Source organism: Rousettus aegyptiacus, unplaced genomic scaffold (assembly GCF_014176215.1).
Source record: "Rousettus aegyptiacus isolate mRouAeg1 unplaced genomic scaffold, mRouAeg1.p scaffold_m13_p_1, whole genome shotgun sequence".
Taxonomy (NCBI): Eukaryota; Metazoa; Chordata; class Mammalia; order Chiroptera; family Pteropodidae; genus Rousettus; species Rousettus aegyptiacus.
Genome location: NW_023416284.1, coordinates 100516429 through 100541042, shown reverse-complemented (window position 1 = coordinate 100541042; position 24614 = coordinate 100516429). Strand labels below are relative to the sequence as shown.

Here is a 24614-nt window from a genome sequence, read left to right as displayed (position 1 = left end):
AAGGAAGAAATGCAGGCTCCCTGAGGGGCTAATGGTGCTGAGGAAGGAGCCCAATAGGACTTTCAGGTTTGGGTACAATGGGGACATGTGGAAAGACAGAAGAGTACAGGTTTAACTCAGCCTGACTCATTGCCAAAGGGCACTGCAAAAACTAGAGAATACTCAGGGAATCCCTTACTTCTGAATCTGCTAGGAAAGGAATACTTTGTTTTTTTTTTTACCAACCTCAGCTATATATGCAGGTTTGATATTGGAGTACATGGACTCATTTCCCATACAATGATATACTTAACTAACTTTAATGAAACCTGAAGCCTTCAATTAAATTAAACTGAAAAACTAAGCCTTGACAGTGGTGCCAACTCTAGCAACCTGCTGGTCAAGGACCAGTGAGCAGTCTGGGTTACGTGGGAATACTTCCTCCCCTTCTGGGACATGTGCTCAGGGCCAGGGCCAGTGAGATTGGGGGTGGGGGAGGGGAGGAGAGGGGGAAGGGGCAGGGGAAGTCCACAGTGCCAGAGCTCTAGTCTCATTTTCTGTCGAAGACCCATTATGATTTAGGGAACCCAGTGGTATAGCTCCCTCCTCTGAGACACTCTCATGGTCCCATACCATCTCATCCCACCTCTCCCTATGCCAGAGTTTGAGAAGAGAAGGGGAAGTCTAAGCTTTGGTGTCGGGGCGGAGTGCCAGGTAAGGGAGAACCCTAGGTGTTCTTCTTGCTGGGAGATGTGGCAGTATGGCCAGGAGCTGAGCAAAGGGAATCTGGTAGGGGGAAGATGGCTAGTTTTGCAGAGCTCATTACAGGGCTGAGGGGTGAGGACAGAGTGAAGGGAGTGACAGTAAAGACAAAAGAAAGTTGGGGTGCTGTCTCCATCTCCAGTCCCGTGGAAGGACTGAAGCAACAATCCAACAATTTGAGTGTCCTGGCTCTAGGCCTGTCTTTCCTCTGTGGCCGCAGCAGGGGGCACTGCAGCCCCTCTGAGGCTAAGAAGACTAACTCCCCCACCCCCACCCCCACCCCCCCTAACCTTAGACCCAGGCCTAGTGCTGGCCAAGACCCCACAGTTGGGTCATGCTCATCTCCCCAGACTCAGGCTGCCATCCCTAAACAGTCTCCAGGGCATGAAGCCATGGCTGGAGGACACAGGAAGCCATGGAAGAAAAAAAAATGGTTTATTTAGTCGGAGAGCCTCTGAAGGCACCTGGTTTGTTGAGTATAAAAAAGGCAGTAAAATGGCCAACTGTACAGAGTGCACGATGGGTGGCAACAAGGCAGGGGGAGCAGGGGAGGGACAGGGAGAGGTTGGAGGAAGAGGCCCAGGGGGAGGAGGGATTGCAAATAGTAGACTGGACCTTTAGAAGAGACAGTCCTAGCCCCTAGCCACCCCAGTATAGGCAACACAAACACACACAGACACACTCACTCACTCACTCTCTGAGCCTAGGAACCTCTGCTGTCCCGCTCAATCAAGGATCAGTAAGATCCAAGTGTGGGGGTTTCTAGCATATGCAGAGAATGTGTCCTCTCCCTCAACTCTGACCCCCCGGCCCACAATGTCCCCCCACTGTCTTCCCGGAGGCTCCCTCCTCAGGGCCTGGATGCCAGGGACTGCCATAGGCCATGAAAAAGCAGAAGTTGGCTAGAAGAGAAAACCTTCAGCCCACCCTTGTGCATCCCTGCAGAAGGAAGGGGCAGGAGCAGGCAGCCGGTGCAGTCCTCTGTTCATCAACGGTCACACAATTGCCCGGAACAGGAAGGAGAAGACAGCCCCCAGTGCCAGGCCAAGAGACAGAAAGAAGGCCATGATGGTTCCAGCTGTCTCTGCCTCAGCCGGCTTCACTTTCCTAGAGAGGCAAGGTTACCTTAGGATGGGCCCTACTCCAGCCCCTCCACCCCACCCCCCAGAGCATCAAGGGTGGGGAGATTTGCCTGAGCACCTAATTCTGCTAGCCAACCCATCCTCTTTTCCTAACCCCCATCCTGGGGGCTGCCCTCCACCTAACCTGAGAGCCCCCTCCCACATCCCTATTAGCTTGTGCACCCCACCCCTGCACTTCCCACCAAAACCCCTTCAGCCTATGTGCCCCTTCCCAGGCATCTCCTCTCTTAGCTGGAAATCTTAAACTCCAGGATTAGGGAGTCTCCTTTTATCTTCTCTCCCTCTATCAAATGTCCCCTGCTGGAACTTTACATCCTGCCTGATGCCTCTGGGTTCCCCACTCACTTGGGCCCGAAGCACATGCAGAGACTGGCGAGGTAGCCATTGGAGAAGGCGAAGGCAGCCATGAAGATGATGAACAAGGCATCGTGCCGAAAGACCACAGTCAGGTATCGGCGGGGCTGGACATTGCACAGCAGCAGCAGGGGCACAAACACCACCCGGGCCAGCACCAAGATTGGCAGCAAGAGGCTGTCCTTCCCAGGCTGTGGGGACCAGGCAGTGCCTCAGCTGAGGCCAGCCCCCAGGGCACACCCACACCCCCAGGGCTCCATTTAGAGTCACTCAGGATCTGAATTGAGACCTCAAAGGCTAGATATCCTTAGGGGTACTGATTGAGAGAGGGTAGAGTAGAACCTTCTAGAATGCTGGAAATGTTCCTCTCGTCCTAGCTGGTGATTATACAGGGTGTGTGTGTGTGGTGTACTCATTAAGCTACACACTTAAGACTTGTATACCTTACTATTGATCACGTCTTGGTTTTTAAAAAAGCATGATCTCCTCGCCACCATAGGTTCTTGGTCTCAGGGTGGACTCTTCCCTCTCACAGGAGCTTGATACCCTCTTCCACTTACCCACATGGATATGGCTGTGAGGCTCCGGCCCAGCCAGTCAAAGACATTGAAAGTCAAGAAACAGGAAACAGGAATGAAGTAGTTTCCTGGAAGAGGAAGATTACATTAGGGGATGTTTATTAGGTCTGCAGGCAGATTTAACAACCTTGACCCTCACTGGGACTCAGTTTCCCCAATGGTAAAGTAGAGATGCTTTTAGCCCAAGGAAGGGCAAATGGAACAGAAGAGTCAAGCTGGGGAGATGGCAGCCCAGGGTCCCTTCTTCCCCATCCACAATCCAGCTCAAGTCCCTGTCTATCCCCACCCTGGGAACCTATGGTGTCCTCACCCCAGGTACTGGTGCTTGCAAAGCTGGACTTGACCTCTGCGGTCACGGCAGGAAACACCCCAATGGTGACTGTAAAGATGAAGCAGACGGAGAGAGCCGGGACCAAGATCTGGAGGAAAGGAACCCAGGCCCATGGATTCATGGTGGCTATGCACTGAAGAACCAAGAATACACACGGACGCACGGACGCACGGACGCACACACGCATACACAAAAATCCAGGAGAGTAGCCAGTCTCAGGTCAGAAAGGGACGGGATGGACAGTGTCATGGGGGTTGGGATAAAGAGAGAAAGAGGCTGAGAGGTAGAGGGCAGGACACCCATGCCCCATTCCCCACGCACATTTTTGAGGATGGCTATCACTGAGTGGCTTTTGTTGGTGGTCTGAGAGTTAGAGGCTGAAACTCCAGGCTCCTCTTTGCCTGTTCTTGGCTGTTCTCCTGGAGGGTGACAGGTTGTGGAAGGATCTTCAAGTCGCAGGAAAGACAGAGCAACAGGAAATGACACACGCATCCACCAACCCAAAAGGGCTGGAGTTAGTTGGGGCTAGACACCCCTTACAGTGTATAGCCATATCCTAAAACCTAGCCCAGACCTTCTCTAAATCCCCATAGCACCAATCCTTACGTCTTGACCTCTCCCGGGAGCCTCGGCTCATGTTTGACCTTGTCCAAGAATCAGAAACTGCTTCCCACTGTCCTCAGGCATTCAGGGTAATCCAAGATCTCCCCCCACCCCTTTATTTTTCCCAACCCTTATTTCCCATTGTCCCCCTCACTCCACCAGTGGTCCCTCTGGCCTCTGGCTCATCTCTGCCAGCAAACAATATACTCATTCCTGCCCTCTAAGCTCAGCTGTCACCCTGCCAGGAGGCTGTCCTCCATCCACCTTCCTCAGGCTATTCAGACCTTTACTAATGAGGTCCAACTTGGTCTCCCGTTCCCCAGGCCCTTCGAGCTTGAGCTGCTGGTAGTAGCGGTAGAATTCCTATAAAGTGAGGGAGATGGGAGGTGGATTCAGAGGTGGTAACTCCCGAACCCCTGCGTCCCCCCACAGGTTTCAGCCTCAGAACACCCTTGGTTTGGAACCCTGGAACCCTGGAGCCCCGCCCCCACCAGGCTGCAAACCCCTGCCTTCTTTTGCTCACCAGCCGGGACAGGCTCAGGTAACAGATGATAGCCAAAACAATGACCCCACAGGCTGTGATAAAATAGCCGAAGGAACTTTCTGATAGTTCTGAGCCACCTGGGGGTGAAGAGTGTCTGTGATGAGACAGGCCCCATCCCATCTCTCCACAAAAACCAGAGCAACAGGCAGAGAGAGCAAGACTTACTGGCGATGGCACAGATCATGGCCACTGAGGCAAAGATGCCTGCCAGGCCCTGGCCACTCATGATGGGGGCTGTGTAGTTAGCAGGCAGGAGGCCAGCCAGACCAAACAGGCTGCCCTGCAGGATGGCACCAAACGCTGGGGGAACAAGGCAGGCATTAGCAGGGGAGGGGCAGGTTGGGGTTCATGGGGAAAACAGGTCCCTGTAATTCCTTCTTTCCTCCCACTGAATCTTTGACGCTCAGTGGCCCTTCTCTCTGCCCAGACTCTCAGCCCTGGTCTCTGCCTGCTCAGGCCTCTGAACACTGACAGCCCACAGCATCCATTTCCTCTGGGGAAATGGCTGCCTATGGGTCTGAAAGAAGGGTGGGGGTATGTGAAAAAGTCTTTGCCCCAGATCCCCTCCCAGCCCTGCTTACAATTAATGAGCATGATCTTGACCATGGTGATGATGAAGAAAGGCAGGGCATCCAGGTGCACCTTCACCAGAACAGCAGTGATCAGGAACACCACCAGGATAGCCACCAGGCTGCCCAGGATCCGAACAGACTGGGAGATCCTGTGGGAGAGGACAAGGCGGCAGAGAAGAGTGGTTAAAGCGGGAGCTCAGCCCGGGATACACAGGAGGCAGCCAAGGGTCAGGCTGGGTCTGGTGCTCACTTCTGATGCAGGAAGGAGTTGAGGCAGGTAAAGAGCAGCAGGGGCAACATGGCACACAGGGTCATGACATTGTTGAAAATGGCACTCAGGGAATTCCGCTTTGGAGAGGGTCCTGTGGTGCTGGCCGAGACCTGGCTATCGCTGCTCAGTTCAGTAGATGACGTATTCTGGTACTGGTCCAGGCGGCTTATGAAGTACTGTGTGGGATGCAGAGAAGTGTCGGAACCTCTTTCCCTGTGCCCACGAGTACAGATGCCCAGTGGACATACCCCCTGGGGCCCAGTCCCCTCAGTCTCACCTGAGAGGCTGTCACAAAAAAATTCCAGGGGAGCAAGGTCCCCAGACCCAGCACGAAGAAGATAAGCCAGACGGCTTTGTACCTGTGGATGGGAAAGGGAAGAGAGACCAAGTGACCCACCATCCCACCCTCCTCTCTAGATCAAATCTGGAGAAGCTCATCCCTCCCTTACTTTTAGTCTCTCCAGCTGTCCCAGGGCACAGGGCATCTGTGTTTGTGTCCATGTGCATGTGTCCTCCTATGGGTGTGTGCATAGGGGGAGGTGTCCTGGGATATGGAAAAGGGCCCAGTTGAGTCCAGAACAGGAGGCAGACCAGGGACACAGGGCTGAAGGGCATGACCCCAGGATGGTGGTTCTCAGCCCCCAAAGACTCAGGGGAGCCTACAGCCTTGGGAACCAGTGTGACCCACACATCCGGAGGTAGTTTTAGAAATTCTGCTAAAGGCTGGGGGTGGTGGATGAGTGAGAAAGCAAATAGCAAGTATCTTCCACCCCCGCCAGGAAGGCTGGAAGTGATTATGATTATGCAGTCTGGGCAGGGACTGTGTGGCTCCCCAAAGAGGATTCTGAGGTCAAGAAACTCCCAGACTATTCCAGACCTAGTGGGATAGGCAGGCGGGGTGCCTTGGGGCAGCTGGTAAGTGAACGCTGTTTTTTCCGGGCCCAGACAGAACCGGCTTTGTAGGTCACACCGCCCAGGGTAGGCCAAGAGGTATCAGGCCACTGGACGTCACCTGGGCCCCAGAGTGTAAATAAGTGTCACCCAAGCTTTGGCCAGGGCACGGCCCCAAGCCCCATACCTCAGGGCCTGTCTAGGATGGGCTAGCTTCCCCCCAGGCAGCCCTGGGCCCTGCTACTGTGGTCTCCAGATGTGTCAACCATATCCTCCCAACCAACATCTGCTTTCTCAGAGTCTAGACAAGGACAAAGCCCCAGGCAGTGAGAACAGGGCCTGACCTTACACAGGGAGGGCCTGGGTGAACACACCAACTGGGCAGGTCTGAGCCATTGCAATTGTTATCTCCCCAACTCTCTCATATCCTCCCCACCTTGAAAAAGAGAGCTAAGGGTTTGATTCAGAGACCCAGGCTGAAAGGAGAAACTCCCAGCCAAGGTCACACTGGAGAGAGGGAAAGAGTAGAGGCTGCACGAGTGCGACAGGTGATGGCGATGGAGAGGGGCTCATGGAATGGCTGGGAGTGGCGAGGCTGAGACGGGGCGGCCAGGCGGCCTGGGAGTGGAGACGAGGGTGGGAGCCAACCTGGCGTCTGTACGCCTTAAATTCTCTCCCTCCAAATAAACCTCGCCTCTATTGTACAGATGGAGAACAATCTTACAGAGATTAAACTAAGTGCCTAAGGTCCCACCGCCAGAAGTGGTCTAGTTCTCTAGCCTTTGGCATAGGAAGGAGACAGAATGGGCAGGGAGAGGTGATGGGGTCAGGGGCCTGAGTTGAAGAGCTTTGGACCTGAGGCATGACTTTGTCACCTTCCTTGGGTCCTAGACTCCTTGGAGAACTTGAATCGAGCTACAGCCTCTTACCCTAAAACACAGATGCACAATCACAATTATGGGTCTAACTTGAGGGAGTTCGCAGGCTCCAGAAGTGGGGAAGTGAAAGGTCAGAGCAAGGACTGGGGTGGGAAGAGGTCATCTAAGGCAGAGGCAGCACTGAGGGAAGGGCAGTTCTGCCAGATGCCCTCCGGGATGAGGGGTGCTGCCAAATATCTCCCCATGGTGATGGCGGCAGGAGCTGGAAGCTTCTGGCTGGCCAGAGAGCAACAGTGGAAATACTGACAAGTCCAGGGAGGAGCTGCCACCCACCCACCTTTGCCCTCCCCACAGACACCCCAGCCAGCAGCCAGCCAAGGCATGCAGAGCCCCCACCCCGGACGCAGACCTGACTCACAGCTACCTGGCTAGAAGGCCAGTTAGCAGTGACAACTCCAAATTCCAAAGGATGCCACACCCGGCCCCCTGGAGACCCATTTCGCTCTCCTGGGTCTCCCGCCCAGGTCCCCCAGTACCTGTCCTGAGGCTGGTGACTGGTTGTCATGGTGACAGCGTTCTTGGTTTTGCCTGGCTGACAGCTCTCTCCGTCTGACGCTTGCTGGGGGCAGAAGCAGTGTGAGGCCTTGTCTTCGCCCTGTTTCCCTACAGATCTCTTCAGCCTCTTGAGGGGCAGGACGGGGCAAGGCAGACTGAGCTGGCAAGCCCTATAATCCAGCAGGACCCTCTATCGGCCCTGCCTCTCAGGACTGCTCAATCTGACCCCTCTGGGCGATCCTGTTGGGCCCCCCTGCCTGCTCAGGCTCTACCTGGCACCAGGCCTGGCCTGGCTGCTGCCATCACTATTTTTATCCAGCAGAGAAGCAGTTTGTAAGCTGGGAAACCAGAGGGTGGAGAGCAGGAGGGAAGGAGGAGGACTCTGATTGAGAGGGAGGGAAAGACAGGCAAAGGCAAGGAAGATGAGAGGGGTCAGGGACAGTGACAACAATGGAAGGAGGGAGAGGAGGAAGGACACAGAAAACAGATAGAGCAGAGAGGCAGCGGTGGGGGGAGGAGGGAGGCACAAAACAAACAGAGCTGTAGTAGCAGCAGCCACAGGGATCGGTGATGACTGAGACCAAGCCAGAGAGGCCTCCCTCTCCAGGTCCTCTCTGCAAATCTGACCTCTCCACCCTCCCAGGGAGCCCCTGGACTCATGGCTAGAGTGGGCTCTAGAGAGCCTGTTCCCTCCTAGAGGCACCCCGGACTCCAGCTTCTCTGATGGTGGCACCTTAACCTTCCTTTCCAGCTACTGCCCAGGGGCTTCCTAGTTCCTAGCCAGTTTTCCAGGAAAATACTTTCCGATAGGTATGGGACACAGCCCTTTCCGCAACCTAGACTGACCTCTCCCCTGACCCCCAGTCCTGGCCCCAGGGGTACCCCATCCCCCCTTGGTTCCTCTCTAACACCCTCAGGCCCTCGTCCTCTTCCCCTTTCTGAAAGCAAACTTAGAGCGAAGATTGGGGGTTGGGGGCACAGGCCTGACTAACTACATAGTCCCAAAGCTCCTAGCCTCCTCTCTGTGTCCCTCTCCTGCTCGCCTCTGTTATTTCTGTAGCTAGGATTTCTTTAGAACCAGCAGATGAAACAGCTTTCCCCTTAGATGGCATAGAAAGGCAGGCCGGCGTGTCCTGGTGCATCCCCCATGTGCGGGCCTAGCTCTGGAGCGAGGACTGGCTTCCCCTCTTTCCTACCTGGGCCAGCACTCACCAGATGCCCAGACTTGCCAGCAGAAGGGTGAGAGCAGAGGGGGCCTGGGCAGTCCCTGAGAGGTCGTCCTAGCTCCGGCTCAGGCAGCAGGTCTTGTCCATGGGCTCCTCCTGGGTAAGGGTCCAGAATGAAGACACTGGAACAGGGCATATGGGGAGAGAACCCCCCAGGCCTTGCTGTGGGAGGAAGTTTCCTCATTCTGAGAAGCCTCACATACACTCAACCAGAATATAAAAAACCACCCCTGTAGCTTGGTAGATAAGAGACCCAACTGTCTCAGCAGGGGAGCTGAGGGGGTGGGTCAACTCAGGTGCAGCCAGTGCTCCAGATCCGAGCCTCAAGACAAAGAGATACCATCCAGTACCCCAGACCATCAAGGGGTTTTTCTACCTGTTCCTGTACGTCTTCTCAACCCCTTCCCGGGTAAACTCGACTCTCCAAAAGCTCTCTTCAGTCCCCCAGCCCACACCTGGGTTGTAGAACAAGGAAGGGAGAAGCAGACCCACAGGCCTCCAGATAGAGGCAGAGGGCTTCTTTCATTCATCCTTTCAACAAATATTTAACGAGAACCTCTGCATGCTAACTAGGCTCTAGGCACTGGGGACAGAGTGGTGAACATGTTTTTACATTTTTTAGAGGGATGGGAAAAGACAGCTGTACTCTGAGGGGTGGATAGAAAAGGCTGAAGACAAGTTTTCTATTAGGGAGCAGGGAGGAGAACCATGTGCTTCCCACCTGAGCATACTGTGCTCCACCCCCACCCCCACCGGCAAAGTTCCTGGCAGTAAAGAGCAGATGGACGCAGTTTCAAACCAGACCAGAGACTGAGTGGAGAGAATAGAGTATGTCCCCTTCCTTAGTGAAATCTGCCTTAGGCTTAGAGAAGTATTAATTTCTGCCCTCTCCCCCAGCTACATACCTGGTCTTTGTTCTAGCCAAACCCACCCCAGTCCTGGGCACAATTCAACTCCTGGGGCAGCCCCCTCTCCCACCCACATCTTGACACTCAGCAGGCCAGCCCAGCAGCAACCAGGAACTTGATAACAGCTCAGAGCATCTAGTGTCCCTCCAGCTATGCCTTGGCCTGCAGAGATGAGGCCCTGAAAGCAGCCACCAAACTGAATACCTCCCCACCCCCATGCTCCTAACACCTTTCGTGCATCCCAGCTTCCAAACAGACCCTTGTGGTAACATCAAATTCTCCACTCCCCAGAATTCCATATGGGGCCACCCACTACCTGCAGGTACCCTCTCTTCCCTCACAACCACCCATTAACTAGTTCTAAATTGTCCCCATTGAACAGATAGGGGAGGCTAAAGTACAGAGAGACTGAATCACTTGCCTGAGGTCACAGAGCTAGTGGTGAATGAGTGAGCTGGAATTCAAACTCTACATGTAGCTTATTCTACGCTCCTTCTGGGGTAAGGAGGGAGGTATAAAGGCTGCTACCCAACTAGCCCAATATACTGGGAGGTGGGGGTGCTCTACTCTAACTAAGGGAGAAAAATAAGGTGAAAGCCCAGGCCATCTCCAGCCTGACATGGGTGTCACATGTAAGGCAACGTTCCCTCCGACATCCTGGCATGGAGCGTTCACAGGGAGGGCAAATAGGAGGGCCTAAAGGTTACCAGAGAAATGGGCAGACGGGAGGCTCCAAGAGGGGCGAGGGCAGGAGTGGGACTACCCCTCGCCTACCAGTGCTCTTCCCTGGAAAGAATACCTGGGGTGTGTGTCCTTGTCCTTTCTGAGTTAAAGAAGGGTCCTCTTTCTGGGAATTAATAAGGACCTAGGAAGGGGTGGCCAGGGACACGAGTTTGCCAATAAAAGGCGGGGGTTAAAGAGAGCCTCTCCAGCTCGGTTCTGTGTGCTCTCAGCCCCATTCCCCTCACCCAACGCGGTTAACGGCGCAGCCTCTCCCCTCTACCAACCAGAGTGATCGCCATTAACCATCTACTCGCCCGCCCTTTGCGGAGGTCAACTCGAAGACAGCTAGTTCCAGGCCCAGGAGGCACTCCGTCCTGCCCCGCTCGGGTTCCGTTTGCGCGCCACCACTGCGCGGCTCCGCATGCTCCACGGAGGGGTGCCCCCCGCCCCGGCGTCCCTTCTCCCAGCTGCGCAGCTGCCAGGCCGGGCCTCCCTGCCCTCGTGGCAGGCAGGAAGCAGTGCCTTACGTCCCGGCGCTCCCCAGACCCCCGGCCCCCCAGTCCCCCGATCCCGGGCAGCACCTGCCAAGAAAGAGTCCTCCCTCCAACGCTGATATCCGCGCGCTCTCCAGCCGCTTCCCGCGCCCGCGGCGGCGCATTCAAACCCGCCTTCCGCTGGGCCCGCCCCCGTCGCCCCCCCACCCCCAGCCGCTTCGGCCCCGCCCCGACACGCAGCTGCCGACAGCACAAAACTGCTCCGAACGCGAAGGGGCCCACATCCCAAGACCCTGCTCCCCGCATCGCCGCCTGCCCCACACCTTGCGTTATTTCTGTAGCTAGTACCTCTCTGGGCCCAGCCCCACCAAAACCTGCCCCGTCAAGGAGCACGCGGCGCTGGAGGGGACAGCCCCACACCAGTACCCCTAGTCTTCTGCGCGCCGGGGCTACACAAATCCTACAGAACTCGTCTCGGGGATTTCTCAGACACAAACCTGCTCAAACAGGCCCGGACGCCCCCACGTTCACCCATACTATATCTCAGATGTTCAGTCATCACTCCGCAAATCCCCTCCCACACCACTTTTTCCCACAGTGTACCTTCTTCCTTTGTTAGCGACCTTTTCAGTGTCACTTTCTTCCTTTCAGACCTGTCCTGTCCTCTGCTCTTCTCCCCACCCCCACCCCTCACACTCCTTGGGATCCTTCTGACATATATAATCAGTGCCCAGCATGGTGGGTTTTCCCACCTCTAACACACACAGACTCACACGCCCATACAAATACCACAGCCACTCACAACTGTGACTTGGAGGGGGATGTGTGGCTCTGTGTGGGGTGATAGGTAGAGGCACAGCCCTATAGCCCCTTCATGATTCACCCTTTCTAAATCTAGAACTTTGGAAAGACTGAAGCAAAGAGAAAAGGCAAGGGAACAGCCTTATATCCTGAGTGAACCTATAGTCCTGATACTCTGGGGCAGAAGCCTTGCCCAGCTTCACATCCTCCACTAGTAGAGAAGGAAGCGGGTGAGTATGCTGAGGAGTGGTCAGTCCTTCTAGCACCTCCAAGGGAGGGGGAAGGGATTCCCTTGTTCTTTGTTGGTTAGTAAATCGGGAAGAAGGGGAATCTCTGCCCCTACAGCAGCCCTCAGTGCTGGAAGATAATCCAAAGTCTGGAGAGGTACTGAGGAGAGAAAATCCAATCCAGCACTCCCCGCTTCCCGCACCAAGAGGTCTATTCCCTGGTGAAGCCACAGACACTAATTTAACAATTAGGAGTACTAACATCATAGGGATAAGGTAGTCAGTCACACCCTCTCCCCAGAGAACAGATGGGGCCCTGGAAGGGAAAATAGCTTTTCTACTTAGGATCAGCGGATGCTCCAGAAGGGGTGTTCCCAGCCTTCCTACAACTTGTCCCACAGAGACATGACACAGCATAAGAGGGCAGGAAGACGGGTATTGGTGGTTATTTTTCTAGGCACTGACCCATGGCTTAAAACGGCTTCATGTCTGGGTCAACAACCCCCTCATTCCCACCTAGTGTTTGTCCAGTCTTTCTCTCTTCCTCTGCTGGCCCTCTTTTCCCCTCTTCTTTGGCCCTTGCTTCTCTCCCCACTGTTATTGCCCTGCTGTGGGCCTATGGGGGATGGCAGGCCTTAGAGGTCAGACAGATCTGCCAAGCATGGTCAGGCTGGTTGGTGGCCAGTGGCTGCAGTTGTGTGCCAAGGGGGCTGGAAGTGGAAAGAAACTGGAGGGAAGTGGTGAGGGTCCAAGGCCATAAAGGAGAAGGATGGCTCCTCTCCCCACCCCCGCTGAAACCTGGACTGCTCTCTAAATGGCAACAGCCAGGGCTGTTTTTGCTGGAGAGAAGCCCATCTGGCAATCACCGTACCTGGGCTGCCAGCCAGCACCCACACCCCTCCAGAGCTACCTCCTTGGCCAGAGATGGTGTCTGGGTGCTAGGGCCCTCTGCTGGACAGCCTCGAAGCCCCAACTCACACCAGCCTGTGCCTGGAGTTTTTCTAGCCAGGCGCAGGCAATCCTTGCCACCATCTACCTAATCTTACGGCTCGGCTCGCTCCCTCCCTGGGCTCCCTCAGGTCCCTGGTGGGAAGGGCTGATCGAGCTGCACCCTACCCCGACCCCATTTGAGACTGGCTTGCCCCAGACTCCCCCTCCCCCAGACCCCAAGCCTGCCTCACCCTCACTACCTCACAAACGAACAGTCCTGTCTTCCTCCAGCCCTGTGTCCATCTGTTTGCTGGAAAAGTGTTTGCTCAGCCCAGTGTTGTCACCAGCACATGTCTCATGATTGTGTGTTGTCAGCTGAATTAGTGGTTGTATCTCCACAGTCTCGTGGCAAGACTGGGACTAGGGTGAGGACAGTGAGGCACTTGCCCGAGGCACAAAATTTAAGGGGACATCAAATAATTCGGGAATTAAGAAATTTCCGAATTTTAATTCGGGAATTAAAAATATTTTTATGCAATACTTTAAAAAATCAAAGTTATTGCAAAAAATCCATGATGAACACAACATCAACATTTAAAATAGAGACTGGATCACTTCCCTCTTCTTCCTTTCGAGTGGGTATGGACTCTATTAACTAGGTCTGGGCTTGCTTGTCCTTCTAGTCTAATTTCTCAGACCTCTGCCCTTACATCCTGCTCTGGGCGGGCTAGCCTCTGACCTTGAGTGATCTGTATGTGGTTGGGGTGAGGGCCAGTCATCTAATGGCGGCCTTCAAAGCCCCATAAAAGTATCCACTCCGCCAGAAATCGCAGAAGCCCACTCTTTTGATATCCCCACGGCAAAGAGGGCACTACCAGCACCACTCTCCGCCCCGCCCCACCGTGCTGCCCAGGAACACCGCAGACATCGCCCCGCCCCCCGCGGCTCCCGCCTCTGCTCCCCGTACACCTGCGGAGACCTTAGAGGTGCATCGGAAGTTGCAGAGAAGAGACAGAAATTCCCAGGCCGTCGAGCCTCTGGTTGCCCTCCTGGGCCCCTCACCTCGGGGTTAGGGCCATAGCCGGAAATCGCAGTTCGCGCCGCGTCTGACCGGTCTGAGCAGCCGAAGGAGGCGGGGGGGGGGGAGGGGAGAGTGAGGTGGGGAAAGGGCGGGGCGGAGAGGGGGCTGCAACTGGCAATTCCGCGCCCGCCGGGTGCTCTGCAACCGGCTCTGTCCTGCCTACCGTTGCTCGGGAGCGCGGCGCGCTTCGGGGGAAGCCGGTGGAAAGGGAGCCCGCGAGCACGAGTCAAAAAAAAAAAAAAAATTGCCCGTGACTCGAGAGGGAACTGGGTTAGGAGGCCAGGAGCTCGCACCCGCTTCACTCCACCTCTACCCTCGGGCCGATTTCCCGTGCGGGGCGAGCACGTGCACTGGCTTTTGAGGACACCGGGAAGATGCAGATAGTCGAGTGGTGGTGAGGCGGGTGTAGGGAGGGAGGGTTGGGGGAGAGCTCCGCAGGTCTGGGATGGGGCCGCACGGCTCTGGTCTCAAGTCTTACCCACGCCTAACCTTGTGATGGGTCTGGGGACTGGATGGGGGTACTAAAAGATGCCTGTATTCCTTACTGTCTCCCTCGGACCCCAGGGCCCGAGACTCGCTGGTTAAGGAAGGGAGGGAGGACTATTACAGGGGAACCCTAAGCAAATTATTCTATTCGAGGCTGAAATGCAGATACTTTTGACAAATCATATTTGACCCCTGAGGGGCCTCCTACTGGGGAGGTATGTAAAGCAGTGAATTCCTCAGGCCACCCTCCCCTCAATCTCTTCAGGGACAGAGTCCCTCTCAGGAGCATGCTCTATGCTCCTGGAGGACTGCCCACAGGGGTTCCCAAGCCAACAAATCTCCCTCTTCCCAACAACTATTAGCTGAAGGATATTTACCTTCTTACCTTTAGCTGGATGACCAAACTCTCTCCAAGAGAGCCTACTGACTGAAGTGAAACAAAAGAACTTCCAGGAGATGAGGACTGACAGGGACATGAAATATGGGATCAGAGAAAGCCTTGAGTTGTCCTCCACCCCCACTCAGGTGCAGTGCAGGCTTGGCTCAGGTATGGGTAACAAGACTTTCAGAGGAATCCCAAGAATTCAGAAGTATTTATTGAGCACCTCCTACATGCTGGGCTTTGGGGGCAGGACTGATTCTCTGGGGAATCAAGGTCTTATTCTTTTAAGGTAAATCCTGAGTTTGGAAGACAATCTAGATTAAAACCTTGCCTCTCCACTAAATTGTCAATTCTCTCTGGGTTAAGCATTATCCATCATTGGACCTTATGTCCCTACTTATCTGGGGGTGGAGAGAGGAGGGAAGAGTCCATTCTTTTCCCCGCTGAGGCCCGAGGTGATTCAAAAAGGTCTTGGGAGGAATGCAGGGAGGGAGGGGTAAAGATGGGGTCTTCTCTAGACCCAGGGCATCGTTCCAGGCCTTCCTGCTGGGAACCGGGAGACATGTCTTAGACATGCTCAGCCCTGAACCGTATCTTGATGCCTACTGGGCAGGCTGTAGTCAGTGATGGTGCCAGGACCGTCTCATTCCAAAAGAAAGCATTTAGTTTCTGCCGCTACCAGGACTCGTGGCTTCATTTTTGCCGGGCTAGCCTCTCCCTCCTCTCTGGGTGCGCCACTCTGGAGGCCTCCTCAGCATCTGGCGGGTGTCCCTGGCTGAAGACAAACAACAGACAGCCCAGCAAAGCCTCGCGCGTGTTCTGGGAGCCAAGGCGGCGAGCCAGTCGACGCAGCAGGGGCAGGAGGTGCTGGCGGGTCAGGCGGGCAGCAGGCAGGAGCAGGCGGGACAGCAGCATTCGAAGTAGTGACGGGAGCAGTGGAACGGGCATGGCCGGGTCAGTGACTTCGAAGGCAATCCAGACTCTAGGCTTGCCTTTCCTGCTCCCTCCTCACCTGGTAAAGACATGGGGTGGGCAGGATCTCCCCACCACACACACGTTGGTTTACATTCTCTCTCCCCAGACCTCAATTCACAGGTCACATTTGCTTTCCTGAAGCCCTTTCTCTTGGCAGGTAGCTGTTGGCAGGAGGGTTCTCACTACATAATAAAGCTGGGACTCATACTGTTTCCTGGACCCTCCCATCCTCTATCATCCCCTCCTCTTCCACACCCTCAGTCTCCTGACACTCTCCATCCCTTCCCCCTCAATCCAGCAGGAGTTCTTCCCCAGGCAGTTTTAAGTTTTCTTTAGCAGGCCCTTGATCCAGGCTGACCTGACACTTCTTACCCTCCTAATCACCCACCCCCATCCACGGGCAGCAACTCTCACCAGTCAGAACCACTGCTCAGAAGCAATCTCTGGTTGAATTTGCCTGTGGGGACACAGCCTCAGAGGACATTCAGTACACTGGGCTGCCCCACCCAGCTCAGCCCCACCCAGGACAGCTTGCCTGGATAGGGGGAGCAAGCAAGCGACAGCTGCCTGCTGGCACCTGGTATATGGGGGAGGGGCAGCTGGGCTGCAAGAAATGGGAACAGATGTAGGAATTCTCCCTGCTGAGTGCAGACCTTAGAGTTGGAACCCAGACTAGACTTTCTAATGATGTGACCATAGGCACATTGATTCTTTGGGGCTCCAATTCCCTCCTTGGTTACCTCAGTTAACTAGGAGTAGCTGGGAGGAGTAACTAACTGGAATGAAACGGTATCTAAGACCCACTTGCCCAAACCTCGGAAGCAGTTAAGACTGCAACCCAGACACACCAGGCATCCTCTGAATGGCCAAGACAGGGAGAACAGGACCTGGGGAGGCATTCGGGGTAGAGGAGTGAGGTTACAGCCCAACTCAGCTGGGCCCAGTTAGATAGAGCTGGGTGTCACTCCCTCTTAGGGACAGGAAGAGAAAAACATACTTCAGTATCCTCTTCGCCACTTACTTTCTCCCCCACCCCTGCCTTGAAATTAAATGAAGTTTCATGTGATAGCAAAATATAGAGACAACCTGGGTTTGTTTTGTTTTTAAATATCTCATTCTATTTCATAAAATGGAAATAATGAGGTAATGGCAGTGAAAGTGTTTTGTAAACTTCACAGCCTTAGGAATATGATCATTTATCATCATCCCACTACTAGCCTCCATTAGCATCATCACATCTCCAAAACCAGTGAAGATCTGGAAGAAAACTTAACCATCAAAAATTTCTGTTCTACTTCTACCAGGAGGCAGCAGGACCTAGAATATAAATTTATAGGCATTATCTTCCTCTTTTTCCATTTGCTTCCTGAAAAGATATGATGGCCATTTGTCATCCCTGAGCCATTGTGTAACGTGTATTTATCTAAACAAACGTACCAAGCCTGTGAGTTCATGATCTTACTCAATCCTCACCATCACTCTGCAAGGGAGTGATTATTAACCATTGTACACATAAAGAAATAGGTTCAATGTGGTTAAGCAACTTATCTAGAATCACACAGCAAATACATGGCTTGCTCTCCCCCCAAACCTGCCTCTCCCTCAGGCTTTCCCATCTCTGTAAATGGCAATTGCACCTTTCTAGTTAGTCTGGCCAAAATCTTAGAAGTTAAGCTGACTGCTGTCTTCCCATTGCAGTTCATTACCCACATTAGTAAATCCAGGTGTCTCTACTTTTGGAGTACTCAGAATCTCACCACTTCTCACCAGTGTCACCATTATGCCCTTGTCTGAGCTTTCATCGCCCCTTGCCTAAATTACCGTAGTAGCTGCCTAACTGGTGTTCCTGTTTCTATTTTCCACACAGTGACCAGAATAACAGTCTTTATAAAACATGAATCAAATCCTGGTTTTATCGTCGTCGTCGTCGTCGTTGTTGTTGTTGTTGTTGTTCAAACTGTCCAATGGCTCCCATTCACTCAGAGTTAAAGCCAAAGGCTTTAATTATGATCCACAGGGTCCTAGACGGTCTGACCTTCCCTGGCTTCCTGATTCAAGGTCTGATCTTGCCTCTCTCCTTCTGCTCCAACCACACCGGCCTCCTTACAGCTCTTTAACTGTATCAGACCTGTTTCTGCTTTAGGGCCTTTGCACCTACTATTGCTCCTGCCTGCAAGGCTCTTTCTCTAGGTAGCCACGTGGCTCCATCTCTTACCTCCTTCAAGTCTTTGCCCAAATATTATCCGTCCATTCTATTTAAAAGTATGCTCCTTCCACCCCATCTCCTACTGCCTCCTCTCTACCTCCTCCTCTGCTGTCTCCACAGCAAATCACAGTCTGATGTGCTATGTATTTTACTTCCTTTTCTTGTTGATTATCTGCCTCCCCAACTAGAATACAAACTCCATGAGAGTATGGACTTATGCCTTTTGCCAACAAAGCTGCTTCTAATTCCTGATTTAGCCTTTCATAATGGATCTCGCCTACAGCATCCTGACCTCTATTCCTTTTCCTCTGTTGGCTTGGGAGTGACCAGGAAACTGAGAAAATTGGTCATACCTCCTGTGTTTTAAAGTCAAGGAAAAAAAAGTATCTAGAGGCCAACTAGTGAAGTGGAAACCTGTGGGCTGGGCAATAAGTGACCCCTGGGGTCCTCCTCCCTGGTCCTCTTCCTAGATCCTCAGAGCTATCTAGAAGCATCCTGGGGACTCCTACCGCCCTCATATATAGGTATCAGTTCATCAAGCCATTCATGTCAACAATAAGCCTTGAGTGCCTATTGTGCGCCAGGCCTGTGCAAGGTGCCAAGGACAGGATGGACAGAGTAACGGGCAACCAGATGGATAAACTGAGGATAGGGTGGTGAGAATAGTAATAGAGCTGAGGATTTTTGCAAGACCTGGGAGTACTGGGCCTCCTGCTCCTCCCACCTCTTTCTGCTTATCCCATTCAGGGGTCCAAAGCACTCTACAACCTGGCTATCACCTCTGACACGGTACCCACCTGCACGAGGAGGTGAAGAGTGCTTCTGCATTGCTCACTTGATTAAAGTGGTGGCTCTGGCACCCAGTCTCAGGGTCACTCTGCTGCATGAGCAGACTCAGACTGCAGGTGGAATGACACCCTCTAGAGTTGTGCTGTATGGTGGTCCTCTTCCCTAAAGTGGGGATGATCATAACACCTACCTCAGGCAGGATTCAAAGATGAGAGAATACTAGGTCCAGAGCTTGGCTCCTAGAAAATGTCCAATAAGCAGAAATTTTCCTCCTTCCATCACTTTGCGTTTTCCCAATGGGCTATTCCTCAAAGCCCTGCCACAAGGCACCCTGATGCTCATGAGCAGCCACCAGGAGTTGATGTTGAGGCTCAGTTAATGCTTGAAGAATTGATAGAGGCCCTGGGACCTGGCTGTCATGTTTCGTTCTCCTGTCATTCCCTCCGAGGGATCAACACTGGCCTGGAGAGCTTCCTGGTTGTGGGAGGCTGAGGGTGGTGCTGAACTCCAAACAAGGAGTTCTGAAAAGAGCCCAGGGAGGCCTCATCAAGGACAAGGAGTGCTGAGAGGCACAGTACCTAGAGCAAGTGTGGAGACCAGCCAGGTAGAGGAAGTATTGGAGGGTAAGGCAGAATACTAGCCCAGAATTCGGTGTTCAGCCCTATTACCAGTCATAGCATCAGTAGTCCTGAAACCACCTTCCTGAGTGGGGCTCAAAAAGGTGGAAGGAAGGAGTGGGGCTGTTGCGAGGATCCAAGGCCTGAATGTGATGACAACCGAGAGAACACTTTGTGATCTACATTTCCTCTGAGGGAAGAGATTTTACGTGTAGGAGGCACAGGCCCTTACCCATAACCACCATTCCTCTGCTTACCAATGCCAGGCAATGAAAGACCCAGGAACAGGCAATGGGACAGTAAGACACACACTAGAGATGCTCATAAGGCCCAAAGAAAGTAGTTTAGGGAGTTGGATGTTGCCTAAAAGAGCTGACAGGTGGGCCTACCCTATCCGCCAGAGCAGTTGCTATGTCGGGAAGAAGGAAGCTCAGAGAGGAGCCTGAATAAAATGCAGCCCATTGTCCCCACTGAAACAACTGTCACTCTCCCCAGACTCAGCTAACAGGACTCAAAGTGGGAATGTGAGCCCAGCCCTTCTGTCAAGGCCTCTCAGGAACAGGCAGCTGTTAGGATACGACAGCTGCTTCCTGGGCAGTGGGAAGGAAGGACATGGACCAAGGGGCTGAAATAAGGGTAAGGAAGGACATGCCTGGCATATTTGATTGGGAGGAAAGCAGCAAAACCTACAGGCCCCAAGAATAAACCTAAGAAAGATTAAGCAAAACCTTCATAGAGAAAACAAACAAAATTTTTGAAAAAAAAGATCTAAATATTGGATGGGTGTGCCAAAGTGTCAGGAAAGTATAGTTACAAAGATGTTAGTTCTTGAAATTTATCTGGAAAGTCAAAGAGATTCCGATAGAAAACCCAACAGTTGTTTTTTTTTTCCTTTTCTAGAATTGGATAAGGTGATCATAAAATTTATATGGAATAGGGGCCAAGAATAGCCAAATCAATCTGAAGATGAAAAAGGAGGGGATGCAACTCTGGCCCTATAGATACCAGACTCAGCTAACAGGACTCAAAGTGGGAATGTGAACCCAGCCCTTACTGCATTCTGTTTTCATTCATATGGGAATGAAAATAGTGTGGCAAGGTGCAAGAGTAGACACAGTGACTAATGAATAAAACAGAGAGTTAAGAAACAAATACAAGAATATATGGGGCAGAGGTGGAAGTTGAGGAGAAAAGACTAGTGAGAAATTGGAGTTGCGACAGTCGGCCATCCACGAGGGAAAGAGGTTTGATCCTCTGACACACCAACTACAAAAAGAAATTCCACTGGCATTAGGGACCTGTATGTGGAAAGTAAAAAATATAGGAGCTGATCTTTAGGAATTTGGGATAGCAGAGAATTATTTGTTTTAGAGATTTTTACAAACTTCTTGTTATGGTAATTTCCAAAATTACACAAAAGTAGAGATAATAGTATAATGAATTCCCATTTATCAATCACTCAGCTTCAGTAATAATTCCAAAACTTTAAATTCATAAAAGACACTACAAACAAAGTGAAAAGACAGTCCCTCAGAGACTTGGAGAAAAAAATTGCAATCTACATAACCGAAAAAGATTTAGTACCAATTTAAATAAAGTGTTTTTTATAATAAATAAGAAAAGAACCAAAAAAAAAAAAAAAAGACCCAAAGAAAAATAAACACAGAATATAAGTGGGTCATTTCCTAAGGAGGAAATACGAGTGGCTCATAAATGTGAAAGGTATAAACAAGATCTTGAAAGAGCTACTGTTTAGTACCCCTGAGCAGCAGAAGTTCATGGAGTACAAGAGGGAGAGTTAACAGGCACAATCATTTGGGAGCGCAATATGGCAATATCTGGTAAAGCTGGAAACATTTCCTTGGAACCCAACAATTCCATTTCTAGGTGTGACTCTAGAGAAATTCTCACAGATGTGCACAGAGAGATGTGTACAAGGATGTTCTTTTATGCTTTTCGTAATAACAGAAAAAACGAAACAAATGTCCACCAAGAGGAGAAAAGTAAACAGTCATAAAATGGAATACTCTACAGCAGATAATATGAATGTACTAACTCTCACGTATCAATGGGTATAAGTATCAAAGACATGATGTTGAGGAAAACCAAGTGGCAAAAGAATTAGAGCCAAATGATGCCATTTATGTAAAAATTTAAAACACGTGAACAATGTGTGTGTGTGTGTGTGTATTTGTATATACACACCCATGTGGTAAAAGTAGAAACAGATTGGAAAGACAGACAGGACTTAGGAGAATGGCCCCCTTTAAGGGAAGAGGGACAGAGGAAATGATGATCCACAGGTAGGGGGAAGGGATTATAGCTGTGTCTGTAAAATATCATCCCTTTAAAGAAATGAAGATAGCTAAAGGAAATATGGCAAAATGTTAACACTGTTTAATCTTGGTAGTGAATACATGGAAGCATTCTCTTATATTATTTGCTGTTCTCTGGACTTTATTATTATTCTGCATATCATTTATTTGATAGTGAAAACATATATTGGTTTCCCTAACCTCTTACCCTTTTTTTCTGGACCTCCCTAACTTTCTTCCATCTTTTTCTCTCTTTCCTTCTCTTCCCTGTCTCCCACAAGTTTCTGGCCCCCAGCAGTAAAGGCAGTGTTGCCTGGAAGATAGGAAGTGTGGTGCTGGAAGGCAGGCCTCTAGCTCTGGCTTGTCCCTTGGTGGGCACCTTCCTTTCTGTCCTCAGTTACTCCTTGGGTGTCCAGGGCTAGCCCCGTTCTGCCTTATCTCACCCCCATAGGCAAGAGTTGCTGCTTTGTGCCAGGGATGAGGCTGGCATCAGGGAAGTGAGAACAGGACAGACAAAAGAGGGAGGCCAGGGGAACCTACTAATGTGGCGGTGACCTTGCCACACCATCCTCATGGCAATCCGGGGGATCACAGCCTACTCCCTAAGTCACAGGCCCGGAAGGGTTGCTGGTGGCCTCCAAACCTCTGCTTATCTCCCTTCTCCTGCCCCTTGTGAACCTAAGTGGGAACCCCACCCAGGCAGTCCTTTTCCCTCCCCTCCCTCACCCCCATCTTCCTCTTGGTGAGGGAATTCTGAAAATATGAGGGAAGGGTCTAGATACCTCATCCTGTGTGGTTGGAGGACCTGGAATGGTGAGTGTGGGAAATATACATCTGTCAAGACCACTGATGCTACGTCCATGTCAATTATGACAAAACAGATACCATTAGATTTCTCTGTATTTGATTCAACTGACGAGTATTTATTCTATTTGAATCTGATAACACAAATGTTGAATAACAGAAAATATAGTTCTTCCTAAAGAGCTACATTTTGAACATATCTTCATTCTTGGGATACATACATAAATGATTATCTACACAAAAGTCTACCTGCAGAGTTTACATTCGAGTTAGAATAGTGCTGAGAGAGATCATATGACCCAATTAATTAACTAATTGAAAGGGCAGCTCTCAAACCAAATAATACTTCATTTGTCACATTGCCATTTACAAAGTATGTGACTCATATGGTCTTTATAATTTCCCTCAGTGTTCTTGTCCCTGAACAGATGAATAAACTGAGGTTCAGAGAGAGGCCCTTAGTGACGGTAGGAAGAGGGTGGCAGGAAGACAGTTGAGGCAGAAGAGTTTGCATTTCAGAACCAAGATGGTTCCACTGCCAGCAGGGACACCTTGGCTCTTCAGGAGGCATACTCCGTGGAGAGCTTTAAAAGTTTAAATCGTGTTTGCATTAGCCAGGAGAGCATTTCGTTTTCTTAGTCAACAAACTTGTTTAGTGTTCATCCATGTATCAGTGAAAAAGATGGTCCTGTGCCAATATGTGGTCAGCAGGGGAGATAGAGGCGTAAACAGGAAATAACAATACAGAGGGATAAATGCTCTGTCAGAGAAAGCGACTGGTACCTTAGGAATCCGGGGCACCTGGCCAGCATCGGACACGGGATGTGTGTCTGCGCCTGTGTGAAACTTCTCAGAGAAGGCCTCCTGGAGGATAGAGCTTCTGAGCTGAGTCTTGAAAGAGGAGTGGCCAAGAAGGTGGAGGACTCAAGAGGAAGAAGAAGAGATGCAAAGGATGCTCAGGGGGCAGAGGATGAGAAGAACGTGACACATACTGTGGGGAGACCTGCTGCATGGTGGGGGACAGCGTCCAGGTGAAGAAGAGCATGAACAAAAACAGAGTGGGGTGAATTCAGGAAATATTTGGTGTGCACAAGCATCAGGCCGAAGCAATGCTTAGGTGAGTCCTGGACATTCCTGCTGGCTGGTGTCACTAATAGTATGAAATCAGGATCATTTTGGGGAAATGGGTTGATGAACCCAGGTTTCCAACAAGGTGGTCTGAAGATTTGATTAGACATAAAGTCTGATGTCTCTGGCAGGAGTGTGGGCGGTGATGAAGCTTAGAAAGAGTTGGGGTGGAAGTGGGCAGGAGAAAGGTGGATGGTCCAGGAGAGAGGATGAGGCTGTTGCGGGGATAGGCAGGAGGGAAGAGTTCCTGCTCACATCACCTATTCACCTCCTTGTAGAGACAGAATAAGCACAAGAGCAATCCAAGAGGCAGAAAAGTTGAAGTTATAGACTCCCAAGGGCACTGGGTACATATAAGAAGTTTACGTTGTACATAAATAAACACACGCATTGATAAATAGGAAGCAGTTATCCTGGGAGATTTTCTTCTGTGTGCTCTCTGTATTTTCCATATTCTAATGAGACTATGTGACCCCTGAAGCAGACAAGGACACAATAAATGCCATTTACACACAAGAGGAGTCTTTAGTATTAGTATAGAGTCACCTTTCACCAGGAAAAGAGGAACTAGCTTTAGGATGTCGCTTTTAGAGGGGACAGGTTGCCTGGAAATGGCAGTTCTGCTGGAGTGAAGGGGCAGAGTCCATGTAGCAGACGCTAAAATCCTAGTGGAAAGACAAATGACAAAGAAAAATATTTGCAGCTCCTATGCAAAGGTCAAATCTTCCTAAAATATAAATAGCTATGAGAATTTTATAGGGAAAACCACAGAAAGCCTGTATAAAAACAGGCAAAGAATATTAAGAGACAGCTCGCAGGAAATGAAATGCAAATGAAAGATGAATATTTGCTCAGCTTCACTTGCAATAAGAGAAATGCAAACTACAAGGACACTAACAGATTAGAAATATGCAAAAGTTTGATAACACACCCTACTGATGAGGCTATTGGAAAATATGTACTCTCATATTGCTGGTGGGCTTATAAATTGGCATGACCTTTATGGTAGGGAATTTAATATTTATTTGAATTACTGATGTACATACTCTTTAGCTCAATATC

General features: G+C 51.3%; 2 protein-coding genes across 8 annotated transcripts; both read right to left on the bottom strand.

The window, feature by feature from the left end:
- Positions 1-1154: 1154 nt before the first annotated feature.
- On the bottom strand, positions 1155-13767 carry SLC29A1 (solute carrier family 29 member 1 (Augustine blood group)). Of its 7 annotated transcripts, none has more exons than XM_016128760.2 (14): positions 13749-13767; positions 8673-8782; positions 7442-7524; positions 5414-5495; positions 5116-5312; positions 4875-5014; positions 4459-4593; positions 4273-4370; positions 4034-4112; positions 3468-3592; positions 3126-3234; positions 2798-2883; positions 2229-2428; positions 1155-1848 (listed from the first exon to the last, which is right to left on the bottom strand). In XM_016128760.2, exons 3-14 carry the CDS (start codon positions 7468-7470, stop codon positions 1737-1739), a joined length of 1392 nt encoding a protein of 463 aa, XP_015984246.1. In that variant the 5' UTR covers positions 7471-7524; positions 8673-8782; positions 13749-13767; the 3' UTR covers positions 1155-1736. The 7 variants fall into 7 exon arrangements, with proteins under 7 accessions (XP_015984246.1, XP_015984242.1, XP_015984243.1 ...); XM_016128756.2 differs by lacking the exon at positions 13749-13767 and adding an exon at positions 10899-10999; XM_016128757.2 differs by lacking the exon at positions 13749-13767 and adding an exon at positions 10899-10969 and having other exon boundaries at positions 8673-8808.
- Positions 13768-14963: 1196 nt separating this feature from the next.
- MYMX (myomixer, myoblast fusion factor) lies at positions 14964-15844 on the bottom strand. Its single transcript, XM_036223101.1, has one exon. The coding sequence runs from the start codon at positions 15664-15666 to the stop codon at positions 15412-15414; it is 255 nt and encodes an 84-aa protein (XP_036078994.1). The 5' UTR covers positions 15667-15844; the 3' UTR covers positions 14964-15411.
- Between the last annotated feature and the right edge of the window lie 8770 nt (positions 15845-24614).

Excerpts from the sequence above, each read along its gene's own strand:
- SLC29A1 (XM_016128751.2), bottom strand. The coding sequence starts at position 9,216 with ATGAATGAAAGAAGCCCTCTGCCTCTATCTGGAGGCCTGTGGGTCTGC. Across the intron at positions 4,594-4,874 it reads CAAGATCATGCTCATTAATT|CGTTTGGTGCCATCCTGCAG; the intron begins GTAAGCAGGGCT and ends TTGTTCCCCCAG. Across the intron at positions 2,429-2,797 it reads TCACAGCCATATCCATGTGG|CCTGGGAAGGACAGCCTCTT; the intron begins GTAAGTGGAAGA and ends TGGTCCCCACAG.
- MYMX (XM_036223101.1), bottom strand. The coding sequence starts at position 15,666 with ATGCCCGTTCCACTGCTCCCGTCACTACTTCGAATGCTGCTGTCCCGC.